Source organism: Canis lupus, chromosome 7, assembly GCF_003254725.2.
Source record: "Canis lupus dingo isolate Sandy chromosome 7, ASM325472v2, whole genome shotgun sequence".
Lineage (NCBI taxonomy): Eukaryota > Metazoa > Chordata > Mammalia > Carnivora > Canidae > Canis > Canis lupus.
Genome location: NC_064249.1, coordinates 15,426,192 through 15,451,528, shown reverse-complemented (window position 1 = coordinate 15,451,528; position 25,337 = coordinate 15,426,192). Strand labels below are relative to the sequence as shown.

Here is a 25,337-nt window from a genome sequence, read left to right as displayed (position 1 = left end):
TGAGATGGGCTGTAGGTATAAAATATACACTGGAGTTTAACAACTTAGTATGAAATGAGGAATCTGACATACATCTTTTAAAATTCTTATATTAATTACATGTTGAAATAACATTTTGGTAATGTTGGGTAAAAACAATGTCTCATTAATATTAACTTCACTATTTTGTTGTTAATGTGCTTTTCAAAAACTTAAAATTACATGTTATATTTGATTTCCATGGAACAGAACAGTCCAAATAGTTTCTAATGTCTGTTGTATGTGTGTATATAGAGGTGTATGCCTTCAGCTGAATTGTAAGCTCTTTGAGGGTGAGGACTATGTCATATGCTTTTTTTTATATGCCTTGCTATACTCAGTAGAATCAACAGCTGTAACAAATTCTTATTTACTGAATTCCTAAAGACCTTCTTGCTCATTCTAGCATTTCATGCCAAACAAATGGCACTGTTTATGCCTGAGGCCCCTTGAGAATGGGGGTGGAAGGGCAGGTTCGAGGGGTATCTCAGTGTGGAACAGCCAGGACATGAAGGACCTCCACGGACTCCTGTGGTCAAGTGGCATTTCCCTCATGAAACAGCTGTCCAGGCACTCGTCCACAGACTCTGGAGCTGTCTGCCAGTTCCGGTAATCATTCACCACCTTTGGCTTCCTTCTTGGCTACTTGTGGGCAGTGTCTGGTTTGGGAAGAGTGATTCCTATCTTCAAAGCCTGAGATCAGGATGTTCATGTTTTAATGAACAACATGTAGTGCTGGGGTCTGGCCAAGGTGGGGGGCCTGAGCATCCCAGATGGGACCTTAAGTGGAGCTACTTGTCCTCATATGTGCCACTTTCAACTTCCCATTTGGGTCAGTGCTACTAACCTCCCTCCTCCCCTGACTATTGGCAACCAGCTCACAGCTTCCAGAAACAAGTGGGAAAATGAATGTGGGAGCTGGATTGAACTCTGCTGCCCCCACCTTACACAGACCACAGCCTTGAAGTATGAGCAGCAATATTCAAAGTGACTAAATACAGCTCCCTGGGGCCTGCAGACCATGTATTCCCCAGCCCAGCCCTACTATTACTTACAGGAGTGATGAACCCTGTGCTTCTCCCAGAACAAATCTAAAAAAAAAAACAAAGAGAATCCCTGGGGTCCTTGCCTCCCTGACTCACTTCAGAAGTGTCACTTAGATTTTCCTTTTGCATTCCTCTGCTCTACCATGCTCTCCAGGCATTTTGATAATTCACCAAAGGAAAGAAACAGGAGATAAATATGCTCACATCTATGCAACAACATTCATGCTCTTTTATTTTCACTTCAATAGAAAGTTAAATTCAATCCTCAATTTTTTCAGATAAGAGGTATGATATACAGCAAATGAAGGGAGAACTAGAATTAGAACCCAGATTTATGACTTCTGGTTGATACATTTTCCACTTCCTTATGCTGCCTTCCTAAAATTGCACTTCTATACCTCAATGATGGGTCACCTCCAGATTACAAGACTAAAGATGATTTTTAATGTTCTTTTTGCTTATATATTTACCTGATTTTTTACAGTGACTATACATCAATTTAAAAAAACCCAAACATCTGGGGCATCTGGGTGGTTCAGTTGGTTAAGTGTCTGACTCTTGATTTCAGCTCAGGTTATGATCTCAGGGTTCTGAGATCAAGCTCTGTGACAGGCTTCACACTGGGCATGGAGCCTGCTCAAGATTCTCTCTCTCCCTCTCCCTACACTGCCCCTACATCCGCACTCACATGCTCTCTCTCAAAAAGAAAGAAAGAAAGAAAGAAAGAAAGAAAGAAAGAAAGAAAGAAAGAAAGAAAGAAAGAAAGAAAGAGAAAAACCTAAAACTAAATTTTAAAATAAGCAAATTCCTTCATAAAGCAGAATTAAACTTCATTTTTCCAACTTGCCTTCACACTCAAATCTTAGCCCTACCGAATCTCTCAATAGTAAGAAGCAATCTGAATTACTGTGATCCTTAAGGGCAGAGAGAGATTGAATTTTTCTGGAATCAAGTGAACTTGAGAAAAAGGTATTTTGATAGGAGTGAGGGCTCAGAAGCAGTGCTATAAACTGGGTGTAAATTCTCCTCCTCTCCTCCAGGGGTGCTGTTGGCATACAGGTGCTGCCTCTCTGCCCCCAAGACATTGCTTATACTGTGAGGCTGATGATTATGCAGAAGACAGTGATGTCAGCATGGTTCATGCTGAGTGATGCACTTCCTCCTTCCTTAGCACAACTGTCATACCTGGGAAAACTCCTATTTCAGTACCTACTGCAATAAACCCAAAACTATTTTGGGCCCCGGGGATGCCTCACGTTCCCTGTGCCTTTTTCTCCACCATTCTCTGCATTATTTTTTTTTCCATAAACAGATAAATGCATTAACAGATAAATGAAGCTGATGGGCTAATTCACATTAAAATACAAACGGCCAACACCAACTCACTGGAGTCACTCACTCAACAGTATCTGCATTTTAAGGATTTGACTTTAATCCCATGAATCATGGGAGCAAAATGACATGAAATATGAATTTCTTATGGATATTACACCTTGACAGATTTGTAGTGAAGAAGTCTATGGTAGGCTGTGGCTAAGTGATGAGGCTTGAGGTCATTTCAGGTCAATGTGGCAGCAGTCAGGAAGTATACTGCATGAAAGCAAGGACAAACTGAAACCTATGAGAACAAAATGAAACCTGTGTCTTTCTTTCACCACCTCATACTTCAACGGCAAGTGACTTACAGAAGAAGCTGGTGCCCCGACACTAAAAGAAACTAAGGGAGCTATAGGCTTGGTTGCTGCCCATGCCAAGGAGGTGAGCCAATGGACCAAAAACAGAATGCATGAGGTAGCCTGGGTGGCTCAGCAGTTGAGCACCTGCCTTAAGCTCAGGTCATGATCCCGGATCCAGCAATCAAGTCCTGCATATGCTACCTGCGAGGAGCCTGCTTCTCCCTCTGCCTATGTCTCTGCCTCTCTCTGTGTGTCTCTCATGAATAAATAATATTTAAAAAAAAAAAAAAAACAGAATGCATGAGCTACAGTGGCAGGTACCCAACACTTCCAGAGTGTGTTCAGGTTGCTGCTTCACTTCCACCCTCAGATTCTCATGTAAATCTCTCTTGTAGCCAATCCAATCTGGAACTACATAAGGAAGGAAATTATGGAAAATATGGCTTAAGCTTAGTTAGGTTGACACACTATAAAACCACCACAGCCCCTGAAAATCAATATCAAAAAGTAGCTTTTCTGATCCATTTATTGGCCAGTAGAGATATTGAAGTGGGGTTAAGGGCACAGATGGAGATGTGAAGAAGAGGTGGAGGTGAAGGGAGATTTCTTGGGGATCTTCAGAATGTGTCTATAAAAGAAGAATAGAAAAGTCAGATGCTAGGTATGCATTATATGATCACATATCCAGATGTTTATAAATATATGTGTTCAGAAAGAGAACTTTACAACTAGACCAAAATTATGTCTGAATGGCCAGGCTACCTCAGGATACCACAGCAACCCCTTCCCCTATCCCATGCTCCTCTCTTCTTGTTTGCGTGCTGGGCAGCACAAGGGGAAGGAAGCCATGGGAAAAAGGGACAGGTGTGCACAGAAGTACCTCAAGGGCCATTGAAGGGAGCCTCTAAAAGCACATTCACAAGCCTTCTTCTTTGGCAGAAGTCAGTTAGTTCCTAATGTACCAGAATGGAATGGAACAATGGGGCTTTACTCCACCAAAGACGTAGGCTTACTTCAAGAAGCATTTCCTCTGTGGGGGAGCAGTAGGTGGGGTGAGATGATAAAAGTTGGTGGAAGGCAAATTCTTCCAAAATCCAGACCTTGAAGGGTCCCCAGAAGGTGTGGACTTGCCCAAATTTTGCTCTTCTCTCTTCATTAGACAGATCTGTAGTTCAATGGGAACCTTCATTGGTCATGTGTACCCAGGACTGTTTCTAATCTTATATGGACTGTATCAGGCAATAGTAGTCTCCAAAGCTGTGATATTCAAAGACTCTCTCCTGGATCCTTCATGCCATCCTACGAATAAGGGAAGATGGGCCAGGCTGTGGAAAATATCCTACAGAGGTTTGCTGAAGATGGTGACTGGCTCCATCTTAATAGCTTATGAGATCAGTTGCATTAAAGGAGGGTTGGTATTGATGAACAGACAATTGCCACCAAGATTTCTGTACCCCAAAGAGTGGCAGCATCTCACCATGTTCATCCTCCTCACCCTCAATGGCTGTGTAGATGTCATGAGCAGGAATTTGCTGCCTCAGAGGTGTGTGCTTCTAGAAAAAGGTTCCCTGGTCCTGACCTTCTACGTGCTCCTGCTCTTGTTGGTATCACATGTTCAGGACACAACAGGGATAGAGCTTCAGATTCATTATCTGCTCATCTTGGTGGTGTTCCTATTGATGCTGGTGTTGACTATAGAGCTGTGGACTCCCGACACATTTCAACTCTTGCTGATTGAGGCTTTTCTGTTTCTGATGATGGGCTCTTGGCTGATGCAGGCTGGCTTTATTCTGTACAGGCCAGTCACTGGCTACCCATGGCAGGATGATGACATCAGTGACATCATGTTCGTCACCACCTTCTTCTGTTGGCATGTGATGATCAATGCCTTGTGTCTGCTGGGAATCTATGGCCTCTCTGCCCTCTGGCATCGTTGTCACTGCCCCAGCTTGAAGCTGATGGGATCCAAAGAAGCTCCATATCACAAGGGCACAGTAGGACCCCTGTACAAATTGCTGCAGGAAGTGGAGCAGTCAGAGAAAGATGAGCAGGCTCTTCTCCTTTCAAAAAGCTCTTCCTGACACAGGGCCTAGAATGCCTGGCACACTGTCCACCCATCTGCCTCCTTGCGGGTTCTCTCAGACATGGGCACTGCACCCTTTTTGGTCTCCAGTGAAGGTAATGGCCATGAAGGAGAGCAGCTGATCTCCATCTGCTGGTACATCTCCTCCCTTTGAACGTCTAATTGCTGAGGAGATGAGGAGAGAGGAGCCTGGGAAAGGGTTGCTGATGGGACTCGTGGAGCAGTGGGGAGGGCACCAGGGTGGGTAGGTAAGGGTGCAAGAAGAGCTATGGGGGGCAGAAGATGTAATAGAAGGGAGGCCTTCAAAGAGAGGAGAGCAGAGTCCAGGAGTCATGCTGTCCGTGGCTACTTCTCCAGGCACAAGTGATTGCCTTTTACCTGAGAGTATAATGATTTCTCACAATTCAAAACTGTAATCATTCAAGTCTTATCCTGATAAAGATAAGTAGGTACTTCAGTTTGCTCACCAAAGTTGCACCACCATGTGGAAGTAATAGAAACAGAATTTATAATTAATTCATACTGGTTGAAAGTATTGAAAGTATGCTTTTTATGCTTCCTTCCCACTTTTAAGGACTGCTTTCATATCAAATCCAAATTAATAAAGTGAGACTTTATTAATGCTTAAGTATACTAACATTTCAAATGTGCAGAATTCAAATATAGAATTCAAATGCTCAGTACTTCTACTTCATATTGTATTGCTCCTATTCCAGTCAAAGCTTTTCTGTTTCACCACTACCACCACCTTCACACATGTCACTTTCTGGATGGAATCCTGGGTCTTTGCAAATATCACTCCTTTGCATCTCACAGAAAGCCATCAGTCAATCACATTTTTACCATGGTATTTGGTACGCAGCATAAAACCCACCTTCACCCTCACCCCACTGAGCACCCCAAAGAGGCCTTCTCCAAGAATTTTTACTGACTCCTTTGTTCTGGAACTCTTAAGAACTTATATGAAACCCGTTTTGTTAAGTTGTTCATACAGCTGATACATTGTGCTTTGTACTGTCTCTGAAATCATTTCTTTCTGGGGAGGTTTTTCCTCCCACCTAAAGCATTGACTCCTAAAGGGTAAGGACTTTGCCATATCCAAGTTACATAATTTCCTATATGTGCACCGAATATATAGCATAGGTGATGCTTAATAAAAGCTTATTTGCTTCCAGAATCTCTGCCTACCCTTGGTCCTTTTTTTTTTTTGAAGATTTTATTTATTTATGTATTCATGAGGGACACACACACACACACACACACACAGAGAGAGAGAGAGAGAGAGAGAGAGAGATAGGCAGAGAGAGAAGCAGGCTCCATGCAGGGAGCCCGATGTGGGACTCGATCCAGAGACTCCAGGATCATGCCCTGAGCCAAAGGCAGACGCTTAACCACTGAGCCACCCAGGTGTCCCTAACCTTGGTCCTTCTGTGTTTCAGGATAGGTCCAATGTTCTATGAACCTCTGGGAAACACCAATAGTCCTAAAGCCTGAGTCATCTCCTTAGTAATAGCCCAGCTGTCTTCCTCGTTCCTGGGATAACAAAATCCACCAACCTATTTCTAAATTGTTTACTCTGTTATTGCCTTTTAATCCTCAAAAGTATTTCTATAAGGAACTTCCAGAAAACTGAGACTCAGCAGGCTGATTTACCCAAGCCTTAGCTGGTACGAGGCAAGACAGGAATTTGAGTACAGTTGTGTCTGACTCAAGCTGGTGACTGTGTCCCCTGGGCCATAGTGACTTTGCTAATAGCAATGGTGAGGGAAGTGATCCTCAAATTGAAATTGTTTTAAAAACGAGAAAAGAAAAGAAGGGAGAAAGGAAGAATAAAATGGTTACCCAGAAGGCCCAGCTGGAACAGGTGGCACAGTAGAAATACTTGAGATGTCCCCTAAAGGGTGCATCTACGTCTGACTTTCTGCCCACCACCCAATCTCCCCACCCCAGGCACCCCCTGGGAGTGAGTCTGGCAGACTCTCAACTCCTGGCTGAGTCTTAAATTTCTGGGCTCATATCCTAGTGAGGGCTGAGGATAAGACTTGTTTGTAACATGTTCTCTAATCTTTGCCATTCCTCCCTTAACTCTTGGGTTCTAGACTCTTCAAATACTCTTATTGGGGGACATCACTGGTGGGAGATGAGGAAAAAGCACAAAGCACTCAAGCTGCTCTTTCCTAGTCATCTGAAGCCTAATTTCATAATAATAAACAAACATCTGGTAATAAATTGATACTTCCAACATAGTATCTCTTAGATATCCAGTGTAGGTAATAGACTTGCATATTATTAATTTACTGTATTTGAGATATAACAGAGGCCCTCCCCTTGAAGGCCAGGGGAAAAATAATTCCCACGCTTAAACTTGGGGGAGATTCTCACAAAATTACACCAGAGGGCGCTACGATCCCACAGCCCGGGGCCAGGACTCTGGCTCTCCAACCTGGTAAACAAGTCTCTTCCAACTGGTTTGAAAGAGGTTGGGGGGAGGGGAAAGGAGGTCAGGAAAAATACGGAACTAACTCTAAGTATTGCCCAAGCAAGCATCCAGAGGACATATCCCAGAGTTGTTTGTTTCCCATTAAAATTTGGCACGTGAACATGAAATAAACAGGGATTCAAATCAACTAATCGGACAGAGGGTGAGGAAGGCAGGGCTGTGGACCCAGTTGAGGATATCTCTGGGAAAATTACCCACGAAGGGACACACTCTGGTCCAAGCAATTTTTTTTTTTTATCACAATGCTAAATTTCCTAAGTTTTTAAAAAATAAAGGTTCACTAATGTTCCATCAATCTAGAGAACAAAGAGAGATCCATACAAGTATTGAGGATACGGAATAAGATTTATCTATGAAAAATCTCAGATTCACAAAATAATGAAACTGGGGACAGATGATTAAATATGCAAAACGATCTCCAAAGATTCCTTTAAAAAGAACCTGACATAAAGTATTCCCACCCCCCCCCCCCCCCCAGCTCTTCACAAAGAGTATATTGAATGTCCACTAGGTGGAAGGCCCTGGGCAAGCCACAATGTAGGATTCAGAGGTAGACTGGCTGGTCCCCTCACTGAGCCCTTTCCGCAGTGGGTATGAGAGGGACTGCAGTGTTGTGGAAGTGGTGGCCCAGGATGCACCCACAGCAGCCTGCAGAGACTGGAGGAAGGGAAACACAAAAGGCTCTCAAGGGAGTTAACACCTGGGAAGTGCATTGCGCTGTGAAATACTGCCCTAAGGTGACTTCAGCAAGCTGCTACAGGTTATAGATGCCTCAGCCTCCTCATCTTTCAGAACGATGTGCAGATTACTTCTAGAAGTGCACAGCTTTAATTTTCTCAGCGGGACTTATTTCCCCATGTTAGCTAAGATGAACTTAATTCCTCCCAGCTCCCCAGGTTCCTATTTGAATCAAGATTTGGAGTAGGGTTCAAACAGACCCAAAACCTTGGTCATAATATGCGCTTTGGGAAATAGAGTGTTCCCTGTATTAGAGTGATTACAGGGGGCCTTCAATAAACCTAGAATTAGGCTGAAGGACCAATAGCTGAGACTTGAACTTCTGATTTCCTAACCTGCGCTTAAGAATATCAGTCAGTCAGTCTAGGGCCATACCACCCTGGACACACCCCATCTCATCAGATCTGGGAAGCTAAGGAAGGCCAGACCTGGTTAGTATTTGGATGGGAGAAAGTCAAACAACCAGAACAGATATAAAGAACAATTCTTCTGTATTCAGTGTTCAGTACTGAATTGAGCAAACACCTGGTCTGTCCTTCTTTAATTATGTAGAATGAAACTGGAAAGCTTGGCCAACAGTAGCTTCTCCCCCCAAATTTAAGATTCATGACATCAATTTCCAAGGCTGCTTGTATTGTTCTTCTTGTTTTGTTTTAAGATTATACTATGGTCTATTCTTTGGGAAGGAACTGATGTTGGCTTAATTAAAAAAAAAAAAAAAGAACAGTTTACAATTCTGGGTTGGGTTTCCAGGGTGTTCCTCAAGTCTTGGTCTCAGCTATGTTTCTTGAATCTGAGTTAAGAGTTTTGTTGAATGCTTATTGAAATCACTCGAATATAGAGAAAACTCCACTTCCCCAACTGCCGGTTATGGTTGAAGGTTTGGTTATGTTTGAGCCTTACCCCAAATCTTGTCTACGGTGAGTGCAAGACAACCACACAGGCCCTGGGAAGGCATTTCCAGATCACCAGATTAAGAAATTTACAGCTTGCAAGTGAGAATCGGTCCTTTAGAAGAGAGAGAAAGAAACTGAGAGAAGAACTCATAGATAAAGCCCACCCAAGACAAGGCCTTTATTACAGGTGAGCGAACAACACTAGAGAGATGCCTTTAGTCCCCAGCCATCCTGCAGGTTAGAACAAAAAATTTGTACCTATAATACTGCTCTCCCAGTCCACGTACCTGTTGGACATAGCTACCCTACTCTAAGAGAGAACAAACTGACTTCAAAGCACATGTAACAGGACTCCCCCACCCTCACGCCCCATTGGGTTTGGTAGTGGGTGTACCAAGAGATGGAACAGTTTACGGTTCAAGCATGCTAATGCTCTTTAATGGAGAGGGTGGAAAATGGGGGCGAGTGGCAATTTAAGGAAAAAGGGGGAAGAGAACAGAGGGCAGCAGACACAGCAGAGTCTAACTGAATGGAACAGGCAGTCCTCCTTTTAACTTCTCTAAAAGTACAGTCTGGGTTTCTGGGGGCGAACCAGTTAGCTGCTTCTCCTTTTTCTTCCTCTCATACTCTTTTAAGCTTCTCTCATCAGTTCTTGGACTCATTTGGTCACTAACTGGGTTGGTTTAAGTAAGGGGCTGCCCAAAGACAAGGCCTCTTGTTCCCTCCTGAAAGACTCAGTGGTCATGTATTCTACTTCTAACCCTCACGAAGTATGCCTCTGGTCACATGAATGGATCAAAGCAAATCCATTTCCATTCTTGGAAAAGCAGCTCAAAGCACATGTTTTCTTGATGCTGCCGCTGTCATTTCTGTGTAATCAACAAACATCATTTATTGAACACTCTCTCTGGACACTATTGGAGAATAGAAAGATGGATCAGTTGCTCAAGGAGGTGAAGACACCTAGCAAGCGAAGTAGGTACACACACAGTGAAATATAATACCACGAGTTTTAAAGACTGCATTTGCTTCTTTCTACCCCATTTGCTACTATGTTTGCCACCTACGTCTCAGACGCTGGTGGTGAAGAGTGCAGTAGAAGGCTCTGGTTTATGCTTAGGCAGTTTGGCATCTGAAAATTAACATCTTTTAAAATAAAAACATTCCCTTTCCTCTCCCCCACTTACCCTCCTCAATTCAAGACTGAGTCAGAAAGTTGTACCTAATGGGTTGTTATGGGGAAAGAAAGAACCCAATCTCCTTGGATTACCTTGACCTATAATAATTATAATTACTGTTTTCTAAGTTTATGATATGCACCAAGTGTATAATGCTACCAGACTTAATCTTTACAATATACAAGGTAACTGTTATCCCTACTCTGTAAGCAAGAAAATTGTGGTTTCATGTGGCTCGGAAAGCTAACCGAAAGCTGGTAAGAAGTAAAGCCCAGATGTGAACCTATGTTTGGATGACCTGAAGCTCAGCCTTTAACCACATCATTAATGTTTCAACATACAGCACTGAAGCTTGAGATGAAATCTTTTACTTTTGCAAGGAAACTTACCCAGTGCGGAACATCACCTGTCTGAAGTATACCAAAATCCCGTTTGAGGCGAAAGCTGCATCTATCATTTAAAAGCACTACAGTGTCAGACACTCTGGAATGGAAGAGTGTTGACCAAAGAAGCCAAGTTATGTGTGTGCGGTTACAGGCAACATTTCTTTTCCATATTTGTGGTACAAAAAAATAACCACAGGAACAAACTTTTCCCCTTCCTCTTCCAAAGGCAACGAGGCCTGACTTCTTGGGTCTTCAAACAAAATAATCTCAAAGTCTCAAATAGTGGGGCTCCTGAAAACTGCAATAAAGACTAGACACCATCAAGTGGATTTCAGGCAATAAAAATAAATAACCAAGGGAGCGCACTGGTGGCAACGAAGATATCAGATGTGCCCATGTGTTGCATGTGTGCATCTCTATGTATACTATACAGTTATTATGCATCTGTGGACAGGCATCCATCTCAAGATTGTGTTCACATACCCGTTTTCTCACCCATCACAGCAAGGCTGAGAGAAGGAAGGGGTACCGATTCTGATTTTCCAGATTAAAAAGAAGGCACAATAAGTTACTTGAAAAGCAAATCACAGCATTATTTTCAAAAATTCTAAAATTCTGATGTACCCTGGGCTTCAAAGGGGGCGTGTGAAGAACTCACTTTTCACTCAGCTGCCCTCGGGGAACAGTCAGATCTGGTGGGCAGCTGGAAAGGTGCTCTCTCCCAGGGCTGGATCTGCAGATGTGGAAGCCTAAAGAGTCGCTGAAAGACTGGTCTCTGGAGTGACAGGGGCAGAATCTGACAGGTCTCCTGAGCCTTCCTACACCCGCCAGGATCCTCTCTAAGGAATAGCAGAAGCACAGCACGTAGGTTAGGGAGGAGAGAACGGCCGGCCGAGCGCCATTCACTTCCCAGGCCCCCCTCGGGGAGCACCCCCCCCCCGCGCCCCGCCACCGCCCCCACTCAAACTGGACGCGAGCGCAGAGGAGGGCTGGAGGTTCTCAAACAACAAAAGGCAAAATTACGTTCCCGGGGATCAGAAGGTGCTTAGGGGGCCTTGGGGTCTGCAGTACGACCTCGAAAAAGAGAGGCCTCTCCTGCAAAACTATCCAACCTGAAGGCGGCAGGGGCGGAGGCCGGGCGGTCGGCGGGGCGCCTGGCTCGGGCCGGGGGTGGGTGGGGGTGGGTGGGGGTGGGGGCGGGGGTGGGGGCTGAAGGGCCGGCGCTCGGCCGGCGGAGGCGAGCGGCGGCCGGGGCAGGCGGGGTCCTTCCTGGCAGGAATTCGCCCGTCCGCGCGCCGCGGGCCAGACCTTCCTCGGCTCCCCTCCCCCTCCCCCCGCCCCCTCCCCCTCCCCCCACGGCCCTTTCCCTTTCTTTCTTCGCAAGCGCTCGCACCCCCGCCCCGACGGCGCCCGCTCGCGGGTTCGCCCAATGGCCGCGGCGCCCGGACGCGCATCAGCCGCTCCGCCCCGGCTCCCGGCCGCTGGGAGCCAATCAGGGCGCCGGGGGCGGCCCGGGCCGCGGATAAAGAGCGCGGGGTTGCAGGCGGCCTCGCAGAGCCGAGAATGGGAGCGGAGGGGAGCTTGTGAGCAGCGCCCCGGCCTCCTCTCCTCGCCGCACCTCGCTCTCGCGGCCCGCCCGCCCGCCCGCCCTGCTGCCTGCGACCCGCCCAGGTAAGCGCGCCGCCGGCCCGGGGACCTCCAGTGGTGCGCGCCGCCCCCTCCCCCTCCCCCTCCCCCCGAGCCCGGCACGCCGCCCCCGCGGCTCAGGGCAGCCCTGTGCACCGCCAGCCCCCGCGGTGCCTCTCCGCCCCCGCGCCCTCGGGGTGCTTTCGGCGCCCCGGGCTCCCGGCTGCCCGGGCCCGGCCTGGCGATTGTGGGGTGCGCGCGCGCTGACCGCGGGCTGGCGGGGGGGCGGGGAGTTGTTTTGGTCTTTCTTCGGCTGCTCGCGGCTCTAAGCGCCGCCCCTGGAGGTCTCGGCGAGGCGAACGGTGGAGCCCGTGCTGGGGCCGGGCCGTGCGCGCCGCGGAGGAATGACTGGCGGCCCCGCGGGAGCCTCGCTCTCCTGCTGCGCGGCGGCGGCGGCCCTGGGGGACCGTCGTGGTCTTGATCTCTAGGCGCCTACCTTGAGGCGAGCAGCCGTGAGCGTCGCCAGTGGGGTCCGGGGGCGCCCTGCACTGTGACTGAACAATGGGGAGCCGGGCCGCGGCGTGGCCCCCGCGCAGCGGGCGGAGAGGCCTGGCCGGGCAGCGGCGGCGGCGGCGGCGGTGGTGCGCTGTGCCCCCGCCCCCAGCCCTCCCCGCCCGGGCCCTCGGAGGGTGATGGCCCCCTGGGCGAGGCCCTGAGGTCCGGCCGGCGGCCCGAGGGGCGGGGCGCCGACTTTAGGGACGCTGCAGGGGCCGAGGGCTGCTCTCGAGGTGGATTATCCCAACTGCCCGGGGGGCGGGAAGCGGGGAGCCCCCCCCTGCCGCGAGTCCGCGAAGAGCGCCGACGGCGAAGATGAAGACGAGGCGGAGTCGCGGTCCTCGGAGTCCCCCAACAACTGCTTCGGCTTCGTCGCCTACTCGGTGAACTCGGGAGAGAAGTCGCGAGTCAAGATTAAGGCCGTATCCCACCCGCCTCCGTTTGCCTCCTCGGCGCGCTGCGACCCCGATCGCTCCCTGACCCCTTCTCCGTCTCCGTCCCCCTCGCCCAGAAAGCTCCGGTGTATGGACCAGCGGGAGCCCGAGAGCCTGGAGAGGCGCGAACGCGACTCCAAACGGAGAAGGGCCAGGGAAGGCAATCCCAACGACCCGATTGACCTTCTGTGGCTGGGGTGAGTGAAGAGACAGGGAGGAAGACCCCGGAGCCAGTGACAGCTGCAGAAACAGCTAGGACGCGCAGAGTCCCATTTTTATCCCACGTAAAACTCTGGGCACCGCGGCGGCACCAGTCGATAACCAGTAGCCTAGAATGTTGGCATCCAGTTCGTCTCACCCAAAAGAGCAGGAAAATCTGGAACTGAGGCTGAAAGCTGGAAAAAGCGTGGCTTGATGATGGCTTGATGATGGTGTAACGGGTTGGGGAGACCATCGATAGTAGTCTTTAGTGGGAACTGAAAGGGTCAGGTATTGTTCCTTCTGGCCTTTAAAGGCAGGGGTGGGGGTGCTGTGTGACCCACCGAGACCCCTGCACTGGATATGCAAAGAGATGCAAAGGTTTTCTAGTGGGAGACACCAGAGAGGTTCTGCTTTTTTTTTTTCCCCCAAGGGAAGGGGTGAGGCTATGGGAGGGAGAAGTAGTTCTGTTTTCAGCTGGGCAAACATGGACCGTTGCCCATAGAAACTTAGCCACTGTACTTCAGAAAGTTGCCCAAGTCGTCGGAGAACAATGTGTTCCCTTTCAGCCACCCTGGGCCACTGAGCTGGGGAGGGTGGGGGTACAACATTTCCTCTTGTGTTGGGTTTCTCTCCTTTCAGAGGTTTTTGTGGCAGTGGCTTGCAGTTTCTAGCGTGCCACTTGGCTTTTCAAAACCCAGATCTTTTTTGTTACCCAAGTAGGAATTTGCTCATTAAAGTTCTCTGGTGGAATCTGAGGATGTCGTTTGCAAACATAAATCTGCCTTCTTAAGTGAGAAGACCCATGGAAAATGTACCATAGCAGTGTACATTTTAGAATCCAGCTCAGATCAGCTCTTTTGATGCCTCGCGGGTTCCTAGTAACTTGCACTGCTTTTAGGAAGCCCACCAGTCTTTAAAGTCTTCGAGCTGGCCTCCTTGTTTCTTGCTACCATCTCAATGTGTGGAGTGGAGGGATCTCTAAAAAAGGGTTTTTCACTGAGATGCCAGCCAGGATGCAAGGAAAAGACGAGACTGACCCAGAAACCATAAGCAGCCAAGCCTTTCTGTGGCTGGATTTTACGCATATTGGGAGAAGAGACCTTCTGTGAGCTATGTCCTTCTGAACTTTAGTGTTTTGTTTTGTTTTAGGAGCTCCCTGCTTCCGCCCAGTGTCTTAGTGTAAAAAATAAAACACTTCCTCTACCTTGGCTACATTGAGAAAATAGAGCTTAGTCCTCACAAGTGTGGATTCTAGCTTGAGGAAGCCTAGAAGATTTTCTGATAGAAAAACTTAAACCCCTTGAAAGCAGAGTGAATAACTATACCCTGGAGAGTGTGGCTTCCAAAGGGAGGGGACAACAATCCCATTGTGACTTTTTGATTGAATTGTCCTTACTTGAGTCGTTCCTGAGGAGGCTCAGTTTGGGAGTCGGTGACCTTCATTGTTTTTTTTTTTTGGTTCTTCTCTGCAGAACAACTTCCACCATGGCCACCTCTGCGAGTTCCCACTTGAACAAAGGCATCAAGCAGGTGTACATGTCCCTGCCTCAGGGCGAGAAAGTGCAAGCTATGTATATTTGGATTGACGGGACTGGAGAAGGATTACGTTGCAAGACCCGGACCTTGGACAGTGAGCCCAAGGGTGTTGAAGGTGAGAGACCGAGCAGAGTGGGAGTCGGGATTGGGTGGGGGGAGCAGCCTGAAACCAAGCCACTAGATTTAGCCACTTTATTATTCTGTTTGTTAAGGTTTCCTAAGGCAGGGTTTCTCAGACTCCATTCAGTTGATGTTAAGCTCCTACACTGCCTCAAAGCATAGTAACAATGGACCCCTTTATTTCAATAGAATCTTACATGTAAGCCAGTATATTGAAGAAAAAAGATTAAAAGTCTAGTTGGGGCAGGAGGGGGGCTGAGAAACTTTGCTGACTTGGGCATCCCCATTTAATTGGCCCTAAGGCACCCCCAGGAACCCCGTTTGAAAACCATTGTTCTAACCTGACTCCACTATCTACTTGATAAACACTGAATAAATACTGTTTCATATTCCTATCAGTGAGGTTCTAGATGCAAAGCAGACTCTGTAAAGTGGTTTCTAAATAGGACTAGCCGTTCATTTGTTTTTAGTTGATGCCACTTTTGGAAATTCTTAAGCCACCTGATTGCTTATCACACCAGGAGCTCGTGACTTTCATTTTTCATCAAGAGCAAGCCATAGCCCTCCTTCTGGAAGGGGACCAGAGAAAAAAAAATAACCACCTCTTACCTACTTTTACGAAGGGTTACTCTTCTAATGGTGTTCACACTGGAGTGAATACATGACCATAAAATATAAAGTATAAACTATATACGTGCTATGAGGCAGGTATTAGGCACTGAGGGTACAAGAGAAGAGTCTGTTTCTCTGCCTTTGGAGAGGAAGAAACCAGCCTTTAATACATAGTGGGGCAAGTGGATAAGTGATAATGGGAGCACCCTTGACTACGTTATCCTGCTAGTCGTTCATTTCCTTATCTGTAGAATAAGGATAGCTTGAGCTAGAACAGTCCCTGGATGCAATGGGGGATGAGTTAATGAAGCGACTCGGGGACCTTGTGGGGGAATCTGAATCTGTTTCTCCTATTCCAGTTTTCTAAATGGTGACTGACTTCCTGGTTATGTCAGTCTATTTCAGTTTGTCTCCACAGTGTCTAGCAGATGACCTGGGGAAGATAACTTCATTCTCAGGTTGTTTTTGTGACTTATTTTTCTTAAAGGAAGTGATGCAGTGGTCTTACTTGCAACCCATGTGGGAAGGACATTAAAGCCAGGTGCAGTTGTCAGAGTGTGCATATTGATTGCAGGAGTCATGTATCACTTGACTTTCTGAAAAGAAGGTGTATCTCTTTCGACATAGTAAGGTTAAGTAAGGGTCTGTACTCCTCCCTGTAAAGCTCCACATTCTTAACCTAATTTTCCCTTCTCCTTTTACCCCAGAGTTGCCTGAATGGAATTTTGATGGCTCTAGCACCTTTCAGTCTGAAGGCTCCAACAGTGACATGTATCTTGTCCCTGCTGCCATGTTTCGCGACCCTTTCCGCAAGGACCCCAACAAGCTGGTATTCTGTGAAGTCTTCAAATACAACAGAAAGCCTGCAGGTGTGTACAGGATAGGTATGGACCTGTCCTCAGTCCGTGAGTGTTGTAAAGGAAAAGGACAGGAGGTTCCAAAATTGGGAGCAGGAACACGAGACCATCTTATGTCTCAAACTGTTGCGGGAGTCTGGGTAATGGGACATGCATCTCTACCTTGAACGCCCTCATTCAGAGAGGCCGTGTGGTCCATCTACACATGGTCTCCTCTATTGGTTGTACAAAATAACAGTGAATTCCTTTAATCTGTCTACCTGTTCCCCCATGACACAGCCCTACTGCCTGCCTGTAGATTTGAAAAACGTGAATTCTGAAGTCAGAATGATGGGTTTGAATTCTGGATCTGCCACTTAACTGGCTATGAACCTTGGCAAGTTATTTATCCCCTTACACTTAAGTTTCCCTGATTTTAAAAGGGCGGGGGATAAAATCCATCTCCTGTCTGCGTTCACCGAGAGTATACATGTGTCTTGGAGGTTCACCGTAACTGCATTTTTTTATTTTTGCCTCTCGTGGCATTTGATCCTGATTCTCTGCCATTCACCTCGTTATCTCCACCAAAGCCCCCCACCCTCCTCACTGTTAGTCTCCTGCTGTGCCCTGCCAGTGTGACTTGCAACAAATTACTTAGTTCCTGGACCTTACTGCCTTTGTTTTGAGAGGCAGTACCATTGTGGTAAAGGGCGTGAGCTCTGAGGCCAAGCAAACCACGGCTTTCCTGGTTCTGCTACTTGCTGGGTAACTTGAGCAGGCCACCCAATGTCTCTGAGCTGAACTGCATTTTCTCTTTTGTAAAAGTAGAGGCTTTAATCCTTATGTTAGGAAGACTCCGTTGTGGTTTTTCCTTCAAGTAGTAGAGGTCTTAAAATGGTTTGGGGCTTGGGGACATAGTTTAGCTGCTGATTTTAAGTCCGTATCTACTTATTTTAAAGTTCTTTTCTAGCTTAGAAATTGTCAAGCTCATCTCATTTTAATATTTTGCATTTGTAGTAGACAACGTAGCCCTTAATCTTCTCACCTGGAATATGAGGCCCCCAATAGACCAATGATTCTCAAAATTGTAGGTTTGGCTCTAAATACTTGAGAAACCAGGAATAAGTCTGACGACTAAAGCAGCTGCCTTGTGAATAGAGTTTAAGTGCCTGACATGTGGTACTTGGGAAGTGGCCAGCATGCAGATAAGGTGCAGATTTGCTCTCTTCTGGATCCACTCCATGTGATTTGTTTGTGACCTACGAGTCTCCCTACAGACCTATGATTACTACTTCTCCTATTTTCCCCACTTAGGTTGATGGAACACAAAAAAACGGTTTTACTCTGTATCATTCACCTTATAGTCCACACTTCAGCTTTGTGGGATCCAAAGACCTTTTCCCCATCTGCACTGGGATTCAGTGTATTTGCACTGTGTCTTCAATGGCACATTGACTTTTTTTTTTTTTTTCCCCTAGAAACCAATTTAAGGCATACCTGTAAACGGATAATGGACATGGTGAGCAACCAACACCCCTGGTTTGGAATGGAGCAGGAATATACTCTCATGGGCACAGATGGTCACCCTTTTGGTTGGCCTTCCAATGGCTTCCCTGGGCCCCAAGGTGAGTCCTCTTGATGATGGGTTAACCCTCCTGTTCCCTTGTTGCTTCATTGCCAAAGAAAGACTCTCTTCATAGCTGACCGTAAACTCCTTATGGATCAGAAAAGCTATGGGAATATCCCTAAGGCTGGCTGAAATAATACTGTAGGGAGCCCCTCTTGTTACCCAAATGCAGACATTGTATTTAGACATTAACATGGAGGGAAATCTTTTGGCTCCACTGAGGTTATAATATAATGGCCAAGAGGAACCCCCTGCATGCTAGCACCCCCACCTCCAGGTGAAGACAGGCATAGTGATTCCGGAGAGCAAATGTTGAGAGCTTTCTGATTTCTGACCTTTGTGGAAAAGGATTTCTTGGGTTTCCTGTGTCTTGACCTTTCACCTTAATGCCTCTGCAGGTCCGTACTACTGTGGTGTAGGAGCAGACAAAGCCTATGGCAGGGATATCGTGGAGGCTCACTACCGGGCCTGCTTGTATGCTGGCATCAAGATTGCTGGGACAAACGCTGAGGTCATGCCTGCCCAGGTAAGTGACTTGTTCATCTGTAGGACCTATGGGCAAGTGGGGACTTTTGCCAGCACCCTCGTTTGCCTAAAACTTAAGCGGGATTGGAATAGAGGTGAGAAAAAAGCACGGTTAAGAGCTTCTGAACCGGGGTAAGAAGTTGGCATTATTGTAAAGGCCAACTGTGTTGTTCTCTCTAGTGGGAATTCCAGATAGGACCCTGTGAAGGAATCGACATGGGAGATCATCTCTGGGTGGCCCGTTTCATCTTGCATCGTGTATGTGAAGACTTCGGAGTGATAGCAACCTTTGATCCTAAGCCCATTCCCGGAAACTGGAATGGTGCAGGCTGCCACACCAACTTCAGCACCAAGGCCATGCGAGAGGAGAATGGTCTAAAGTAAGTGCTTTCTCTTGATGGGGCCATCTTTTCCTTGCTCGCGTACTTGCCAAGGGTCTGATGTGTTGGGGCTAAATGAGCCAGACTTCTCCATGTGGACTTGAGCTTTTAGCACTTGGCTTTACAAGTGGTTTTCTAATTCTGTCATTTCATTCCTATTTGAAAAGTACCAAAAAATACTCTAGGAATCGAATCCAAGGGTAGCGATTGGAAAAGGGGGGGACCTAATTTAATTAATGGGTTTGAAAGTCTTCAATAGGAAATAACTTAGTAACAATAAAAAGCATGTGAATGAACTTAATGCTTAGGGGTGGGGGAAGGTCTTTGATAAGGATCTTTTCCTTTAACAAATACCATGTAGTGAGTGTCCAGCACCATCCTGAGGCACTGGGTGGGATGCACAGGTAAGAAGGCAGAGTTACTGCCCTGGTGGAATGTTTGATCTGTGGGGACCATGTTTTGGTGAATTGTAAGCAGTCGTTGATAGAGGAGCCCCTCCATTCTTAGATCCATACCTGGCCCCCTGCCGTTGAAGGGCAGATTTCCTGGTGGCAGGTTGGACCCCACCATCTTCTCCATTTACCCTAGGTACATTGAGGAGTCCATTGAAAAACTGAGCAAGCGGCACCAGTACCACATCCGAGCCTACGATCCCAAGGGAGGCCTGGATAATGCCCGGCGCCTAACTGGATTCCATGAGACATCCAACATCAACGACTTTTCTGCCGGCGTGGCCAACCGTGGTGCTAGCATCCGCATTCCCCGGACTGTCGGCCAGGAGAAGAAGGGTTACTTTGAAGACCGTCGCCCCTCTGCCAACTGCGACCCCTTTTCGGTGACAGAAGCCCTCATCCGCACATGTCTTCTCAACGAAACTGGCGATGAACCCTTCCAGTACAAAAACTAAGCGGACTAGACTTACAGCCATCGAACCCCTCCTAATTAATTCTCCATCCTGCCTCCGTGTTTGCCCCTCTCTTGACTGTCCTAATAGCAGTAACTCAAAGGGCGGAATATCAAGGTCTTTTTTTATTCCTCATGCCCAGTTAATATCTCTTGCTTTCTTTGGCCAGGATAGAGGGGTCAAGTTCTTAATCTTTTTACACCCCCCCCCTTTTTTTTCCCTGTCACTGAAAGCTGTCTAGTATGTTAGTAGGGAGGGGGGTAGGGAGACATAACCACTGTTCCCATTTAATCAGGTGTGTTTGTCCAATAGGCGTAGCTATCCGGACAGAGAATAGTGTTTGTGAAGGGAGGGGGAGGGCTCTTTCTTCGAGGTAGCTGAGTGTTGAGGGGGGGGAGGGTTACTTACTCTGGGGTTAGGTTAGGATTTCCCCTCCTGGTGGGAAGTTCCACTTCGAATAAGGTTATAACCAACTTTCTATTAAAAAAGTGAGACTTATGAGAGAATCAGGCGGGAATGTGCCTCCCGTCCTCCTGGTGCAGGGCTTCCCCTATCTGGGGCGAGATAGCCCTCACCTGAAGACAAGCTCAGTGTAAGGATGGATTGACCTACCTTAGCAGAAAAAGTTCTTATTGCTTGGTCCTCCATTTATAACACAAAGCAGAGTAGTATTTTTATATTTAAATGTAAAAACAAAAAAAATTATATATATGGGTGTGCAGATATGTGTGGTTTTTTTCCTAAAGGAGGAAAAACATTCTGGTCACGGAGAGCCAGATTTGAGGTGAATAGTCTGGAAATAAGGATCTCCTACTGAGTGGAGACTTGGTATTCCCTCACTGCCACTATAGGGCTCCCATGTGCCCTGCCCACTCTTCTGCAATTGGGGGTAGACACCGGTCGGTTGACAGGTGGAAAGCACGTTGTAGAAGGAGGAGTCACCTGAGCCCCGTGGCTTTGGTTTAAAAGACACACATGTACACACAGAGGTTTAGAAATAAAGAGTTGGCTGGTCAACTTGCATGTTACTGACAAGGGGTTATTGGGATTATTTTCTGATGGGACTAGCATGTCACTAAAGCAGGCCTTTTGATATATTAAAATTTTTTAAAAAGCAAAACAGAAGTTTAGATTTTAATCCTGTTGTAGGGTTCTTCTGAGTCTTCGTTGTTACAGAATCACCCGTTTGCTTTGGCTGTCTCCTTCCTATCTCTGCTCTTATGAGGACATGGGGACAGCCCTGGAGTCAGAACACTTGTCATTTTGTATCCTGGTGTCTATTCTGAGTGTGAGATGCTCCTTTCCATTGTTAAGATTCCTGAGGCGTTACTTTTTCTTTTATAATAAAATGCAAACCCCATCTTCATCCCTATGTTTTCCTGGCTGTGTCTGGCTGTTTTCATGTTGGCTGCAGCCGGCCGGCGGTGGCTTCCTCTTGCCATGACGACTTCTAATTGCCATGCACAGTATGTTCAGTTAGATAGCTCTTCATTGTAAACAAACTGTTAACTGCCCAGCGCAGCTCTTATAAATCAACCTAACATTTATAAGATCTCTTCCGACTCGATTCTTTGTGTTTCTTTTTAAATCCCTGCGTGCCTTTTCATTCTTTTTCCTACCAAAAAAGGGGATTTTTTTTTTTTAAAGAGACAAGCTCAAATTCACTCACTCTAGGAATTTTTAAAACTCTGTCTTAAGTCATGTTGCCAACCAGCTCGCTTTTGTACTTTGAGTGTTTGGAGTCTCAGGATGAAGGCATATCCCAGCCCTAGAGTTTTGGAGGATGGTACAAACCCTAGCCCTCTCCTCATGTGCTCCAGAGCTTGGTTTTGACTTATGATTCTATAACATCGTCTTAAGCACCCTTTTTAGTTTTATAGCAGCCTGAAATGGTTAATGTGTTATCAAGGGCTCTCACCATCCCTACTGGTCTTGATTTCATCCTTACCCACCACCCCCGAGGTGTTGCACCTCTTGGCCCTGCGGCGACCCTGATTGAAGCCTTCCGAGGCTGGCTGGGTCAGAGCCAGCTAGCCCAGATATGCCCTGGACATTGCTCTCCTTTCTCTAGCCCAATGAACTGCTTATTGAGTCCCCCCCCCAAAGCTCCTTGTTCTTGATCCCTCTACCTGGAAGCTGGTTCTCCCACCTTCCCTGCTTTATTCTTAGTTCAATTCCATACCAAGCTAGGTGGAAACTCTCCTCCACAATGTTGTGTGTAACCCTCTGGCAAAAAGCACTCTCATCCAACACTTTAACCTAATGTGCCAGGTATTGTGGGCAATAGCAATTACTATCTTTAAAAGGTAATGTCCTCTATCAGTTTGGAGGTCGGTGGGTCCTGTCAGAGCAAACTTAGAGATGACTATTTTCTTTGAGCAAGTGTGTATTTTGCTCTAGTTTTAGGCAATCCTAGATAATTGTGGGTTTTGGGTGGTTTTTTGTTTGTTTTCTAGGAAGATTGGCTGGACATTTTCAGAATAGGATGATATTGGTTTACTGGGTATGGTCCCAGTTAGTACTGGTTGTTTCAGCGTGATTTTAAGAGTGGCTTCTGTCACTCAGCATCATCTTGGTTTTGCTGACAAATTGTGGGGTGTTCTTTGCATTGAACCTCTACTTCCCTCTTCCCAGCTGAAATTGGCTTCCCCTCACTGGAGCACCCCTTGCAGTTCAAGAATGGGGGTTGGGGATGGTATGTTATCTGCAGCACAAGCACCAGATCAAGGCAATGGCCTGAGCACAGTTCCCAGCAAAGATGACATGAAAAGGAATTCTAAATTAATATGATCAGAACTTCAGTGGAAACAAGGTTATTTCCTTCTCTACCCTCTCACCTAGAATTAGCTGTGACCTATAGAGGTCACAGTGCAATCCCTTTGTATTCCTAAGGTGTTTTTTGTTTTTTTTTTTTAATAGCTCATTTAACAGACACTGGGTTACCGATAAGTTATCAGTGATTAAGCAGAATGGCAGCCAAGCCCTCAGCCTTAAAGAGACAGAGGCCTGTGTTCACAAAAGGAGTTATCCGTTTTAAAATTGAATTTCCTTAATTTCATTCTGCCAGTACTGGGTGGAAGCTAAAGAATTGCACAGGTTAAAAGAGGAATGTCAGAAAACTAAAGGATTCCATGGAGTTCCTTGGATGGTCACGTTGGGACCATTTAACAAGCCGGATCTGTGCTCCTGGGTGGTGTTGCACACGAGTAGAGAAGTTCCTGAACACACCCGTGGCACCAAGATTTCAAATATCTCACCAAAGGCTTCACTTAGATAATTCCAGCTACTGCTTGGCCCTTATACCAACAAAGGTCAAGTCTAGAAAGTAACTTGCTATCCTAAAGAAAGCCCCCACCCCTCAATAGGACTTTTTGATTATAAACTTAAGGGATCCCTGGGTGGCTCAGTGGTTGAGCATCTGCCTTCGGCTTAGGGCATGATCCTGGGGTCCAGGATTGAGTCCCACATCAGGATCCTTGGAGGAGCAGGATCCTGCTTCTCTCTCTCTGTCTCTCATGAATAAATAAAATCTTAAAAATAAATAAAAATGATTATAAATTCAGGAAGGCAAGGGTCCTGGTTTTCTCAGGACTAGATCCCGGTCCTGTCATGGTGCCTGAGTACTTGCTTAATGATTATTTTTAAGTATCAGTTTTGTGAGTTCTAAGCCATTTGGCGCTATTGGTGACATCCAACCCATGAAGTCTGGGTGGTTTGGCTGTGTTCTAACCCAGGTCATGGCACTAAATTTAAGTTCAGTTTTACTGAGCTTAATGACTGCTGGCTTGGCTAATTCTGGCTGGAGTCAGGCTGCCAAGAGCCTTGTGTTGCTTTGTGAGTTATAACTAATATAAAGTGGCAATTCATTATGTAATTCCAAGGCTTCAGGTAAATTGCAACTGTAAACAAATGTGAGCTGACTAGAGCCCTGCCATTTTATAGCCTTTAGCTCAAGCACCAACCACTCATTTAAAAATATGTCATACTTGATTTTACGATATGCAGATATATGCACTTCACATAGTCCTAAGATAGGCATACACCATATTTGGGCATGCATATATGTACACATTAGATACACAATGCATGCATACACGTACACATTAGACGTACATGCATGTATGTACACATTAGACACACAATGCAGGGATCCTACATGAACCTTCCCCAAGTTACAGCATCTTATGAAGGAGACAGGAACTTATGAATATCTCTTCTAGAAGCAGCGTGTATTCAATAGAATTCATTGGACTGATAAGCTGTGCCTAGGAGCCAGAAGGCAGGACATAGAAGCTGTTAAGTCTTCAAGCATGGTTCTGCTGCCAACTCTTTCTCTGGGTAGGAGGTTTTCAGTCACTGTCAACGTAGAAGTATTTGTCTACAGTTCACTGCCCAAAGCTCTCTGGCGTCCTAGTCCCACTTTACCGAGGAGTGTTGGTGTGGTTCCTAATGTCATTTCATGAGTTGTTTTCTGGGGGTGTTGGACCTCAGCGAATTGTCGTTTTTCTCATGGGTTTCAGACTGAGTTACTTGCATTGTCTTGAGATTGCAGCTTATCTCGGTTTGTTCAACTCCTCCACCATAGGGCCTCATCAGCAGACCTGTGACTTGACTCCAGTGGGCATGCGCTCACTAAACTCTGCCTGGAAGCCTTTCTACATTTGCCTTTCAGTGAAAGTTCAGAATAACTTCCTTGTAACTATTATACTGCTCTTATATTGACATTAAATGGAAGATGCATCCAAGATACTTCCAAAATTTAATAAAATGGGGACCAAATAGGCACTATTTGGGGTATTTTGGTGCAAGCACATGAATGAGAGGGTCAAATGAATGGAAATTCTTCTCTTTCTCTTCTAATGACCTCTTCTTACAGCTAAAAGAATGTCATTCATATCACCAAGCAATATGGAACATCTGATCCTATCACTATGTATATTAGCTTATCCCCAAATGATTTTGCAAGCTGTTTTTTTTTTTAATTTTATTTATTTGCTTGAGAGAGAGAAAGAACACAAGCAGGCAGAGGGAGAGGAGAGAGCACAGGAAGGCAGAGGGAGAGGAAAAAGCATGCAGGACCCTGGGATCATGATATGAGCTGAAGGCAGACACTTAATGGACTGAGCCACCCAAGCACCCTTGTAAGCTGTTTTGATAACTCAAATAATGTTATATATAAAGAAATATAGTATTATATTGGTAGAGGGGAGACAGGAGGATTGTTTTTTGTTTTTCATTTGGAAGAAGTACACATCTGTCTCTGGGAAGGAATCTGTGATTTATTAGGAACTACATTTAGAGAGACAGTACAGTAGGAACATCCACTTCTCCAGGTCTTCCTTTAGAAAAGATCATAAAACAAACATTGGAATTCTCCCCACACAACCCACCACCAGTTAGGATCCAGAGGTGGCAGCATACGTCTTTATATAAATATATTATGACCTAGCCCACTTAAGG

General features: G+C 46.3%; 3 protein-coding genes across 23 annotated transcripts in view; 2 read left to right on the top strand and 1 right to left on the bottom strand.

The window, feature by feature from the left end:
* RGSL1 (regulator of G protein signaling like 1) overlaps positions 1–25,337 on the bottom strand; it is a 309,935-nt gene that overhangs the window by 190,424 nt on the left and 94,174 nt on the right. For 9 of the 15 annotated variants that reach the window (XM_025429987.3, XM_025429989.3, XM_025429980.3 and 6 more), the window contains exons 1-3: positions 12,416–12,638; positions 11,180–11,360; positions 8,965–9,069 (exon numbers count right to left, since the gene is read on the bottom strand). The exons of 1 other annotated variant lie outside the window; for it this stretch is intronic. In XM_025429987.3, coding sequence (XP_025285772.1) covers positions 8,965–9,019 — 55 coding nt within the window. In that variant the 5' untranslated portion in view covers positions 9,020–9,069; positions 11,180–11,360; positions 12,416–12,638. Of the gene's footprint in view, positions 1–1,073; positions 1,110–8,964; positions 9,070–11,179; positions 11,361–11,544; positions 11,569–12,415; positions 12,639–25,337 lie in introns of those variants that run through there. 5 more of the 15 variants (XM_025429996.3, XM_049112129.1, XM_025429998.3 and 2 more) reach the window with 4 other exon arrangements.
* On the top strand, positions 3,775–5,146 carry LOC112648467 (transmembrane epididymal protein 1A-like). Its single transcript, XM_025430015.3, has one exon. The coding sequence runs from the start codon at positions 3,916–3,918 to the stop codon at positions 4,819–4,821; it is 906 nt and encodes a 301-aa protein (XP_025285800.1). The 5' UTR covers positions 3,775–3,915; the 3' UTR covers positions 4,822–5,146.
* Positions 12,055–21,429, top strand: GLUL (glutamate-ammonia ligase). 7 transcript variants are annotated; one of them, XM_049112135.1, is made up of 8 exons: positions 12,078–12,192; positions 13,214–13,333; positions 14,810–14,988; positions 16,313–16,474; positions 17,920–18,066; positions 18,467–18,594; positions 18,774–18,973; positions 19,562–21,429. In XM_049112135.1, exons 2-8 carry the CDS (start codon positions 13,227–13,229, stop codon positions 19,878–19,880), a joined length of 1,242 nt encoding a protein of 413 aa, XP_048968092.1. In that variant the 5' UTR covers positions 12,078–12,192; positions 13,214–13,226; the 3' UTR covers positions 19,881–21,429. The 7 variants fall into 7 exon arrangements, with proteins under 7 accessions (XP_048968093.1, XP_025285797.1, XP_048968092.1 ...); XM_049112134.1 differs by having other exon boundaries at positions 12,080–12,192; positions 16,313–16,489; XM_049112136.1 differs by lacking the exon at positions 13,214–13,333 and having other exon boundaries at positions 12,055–12,192; positions 16,313–16,489.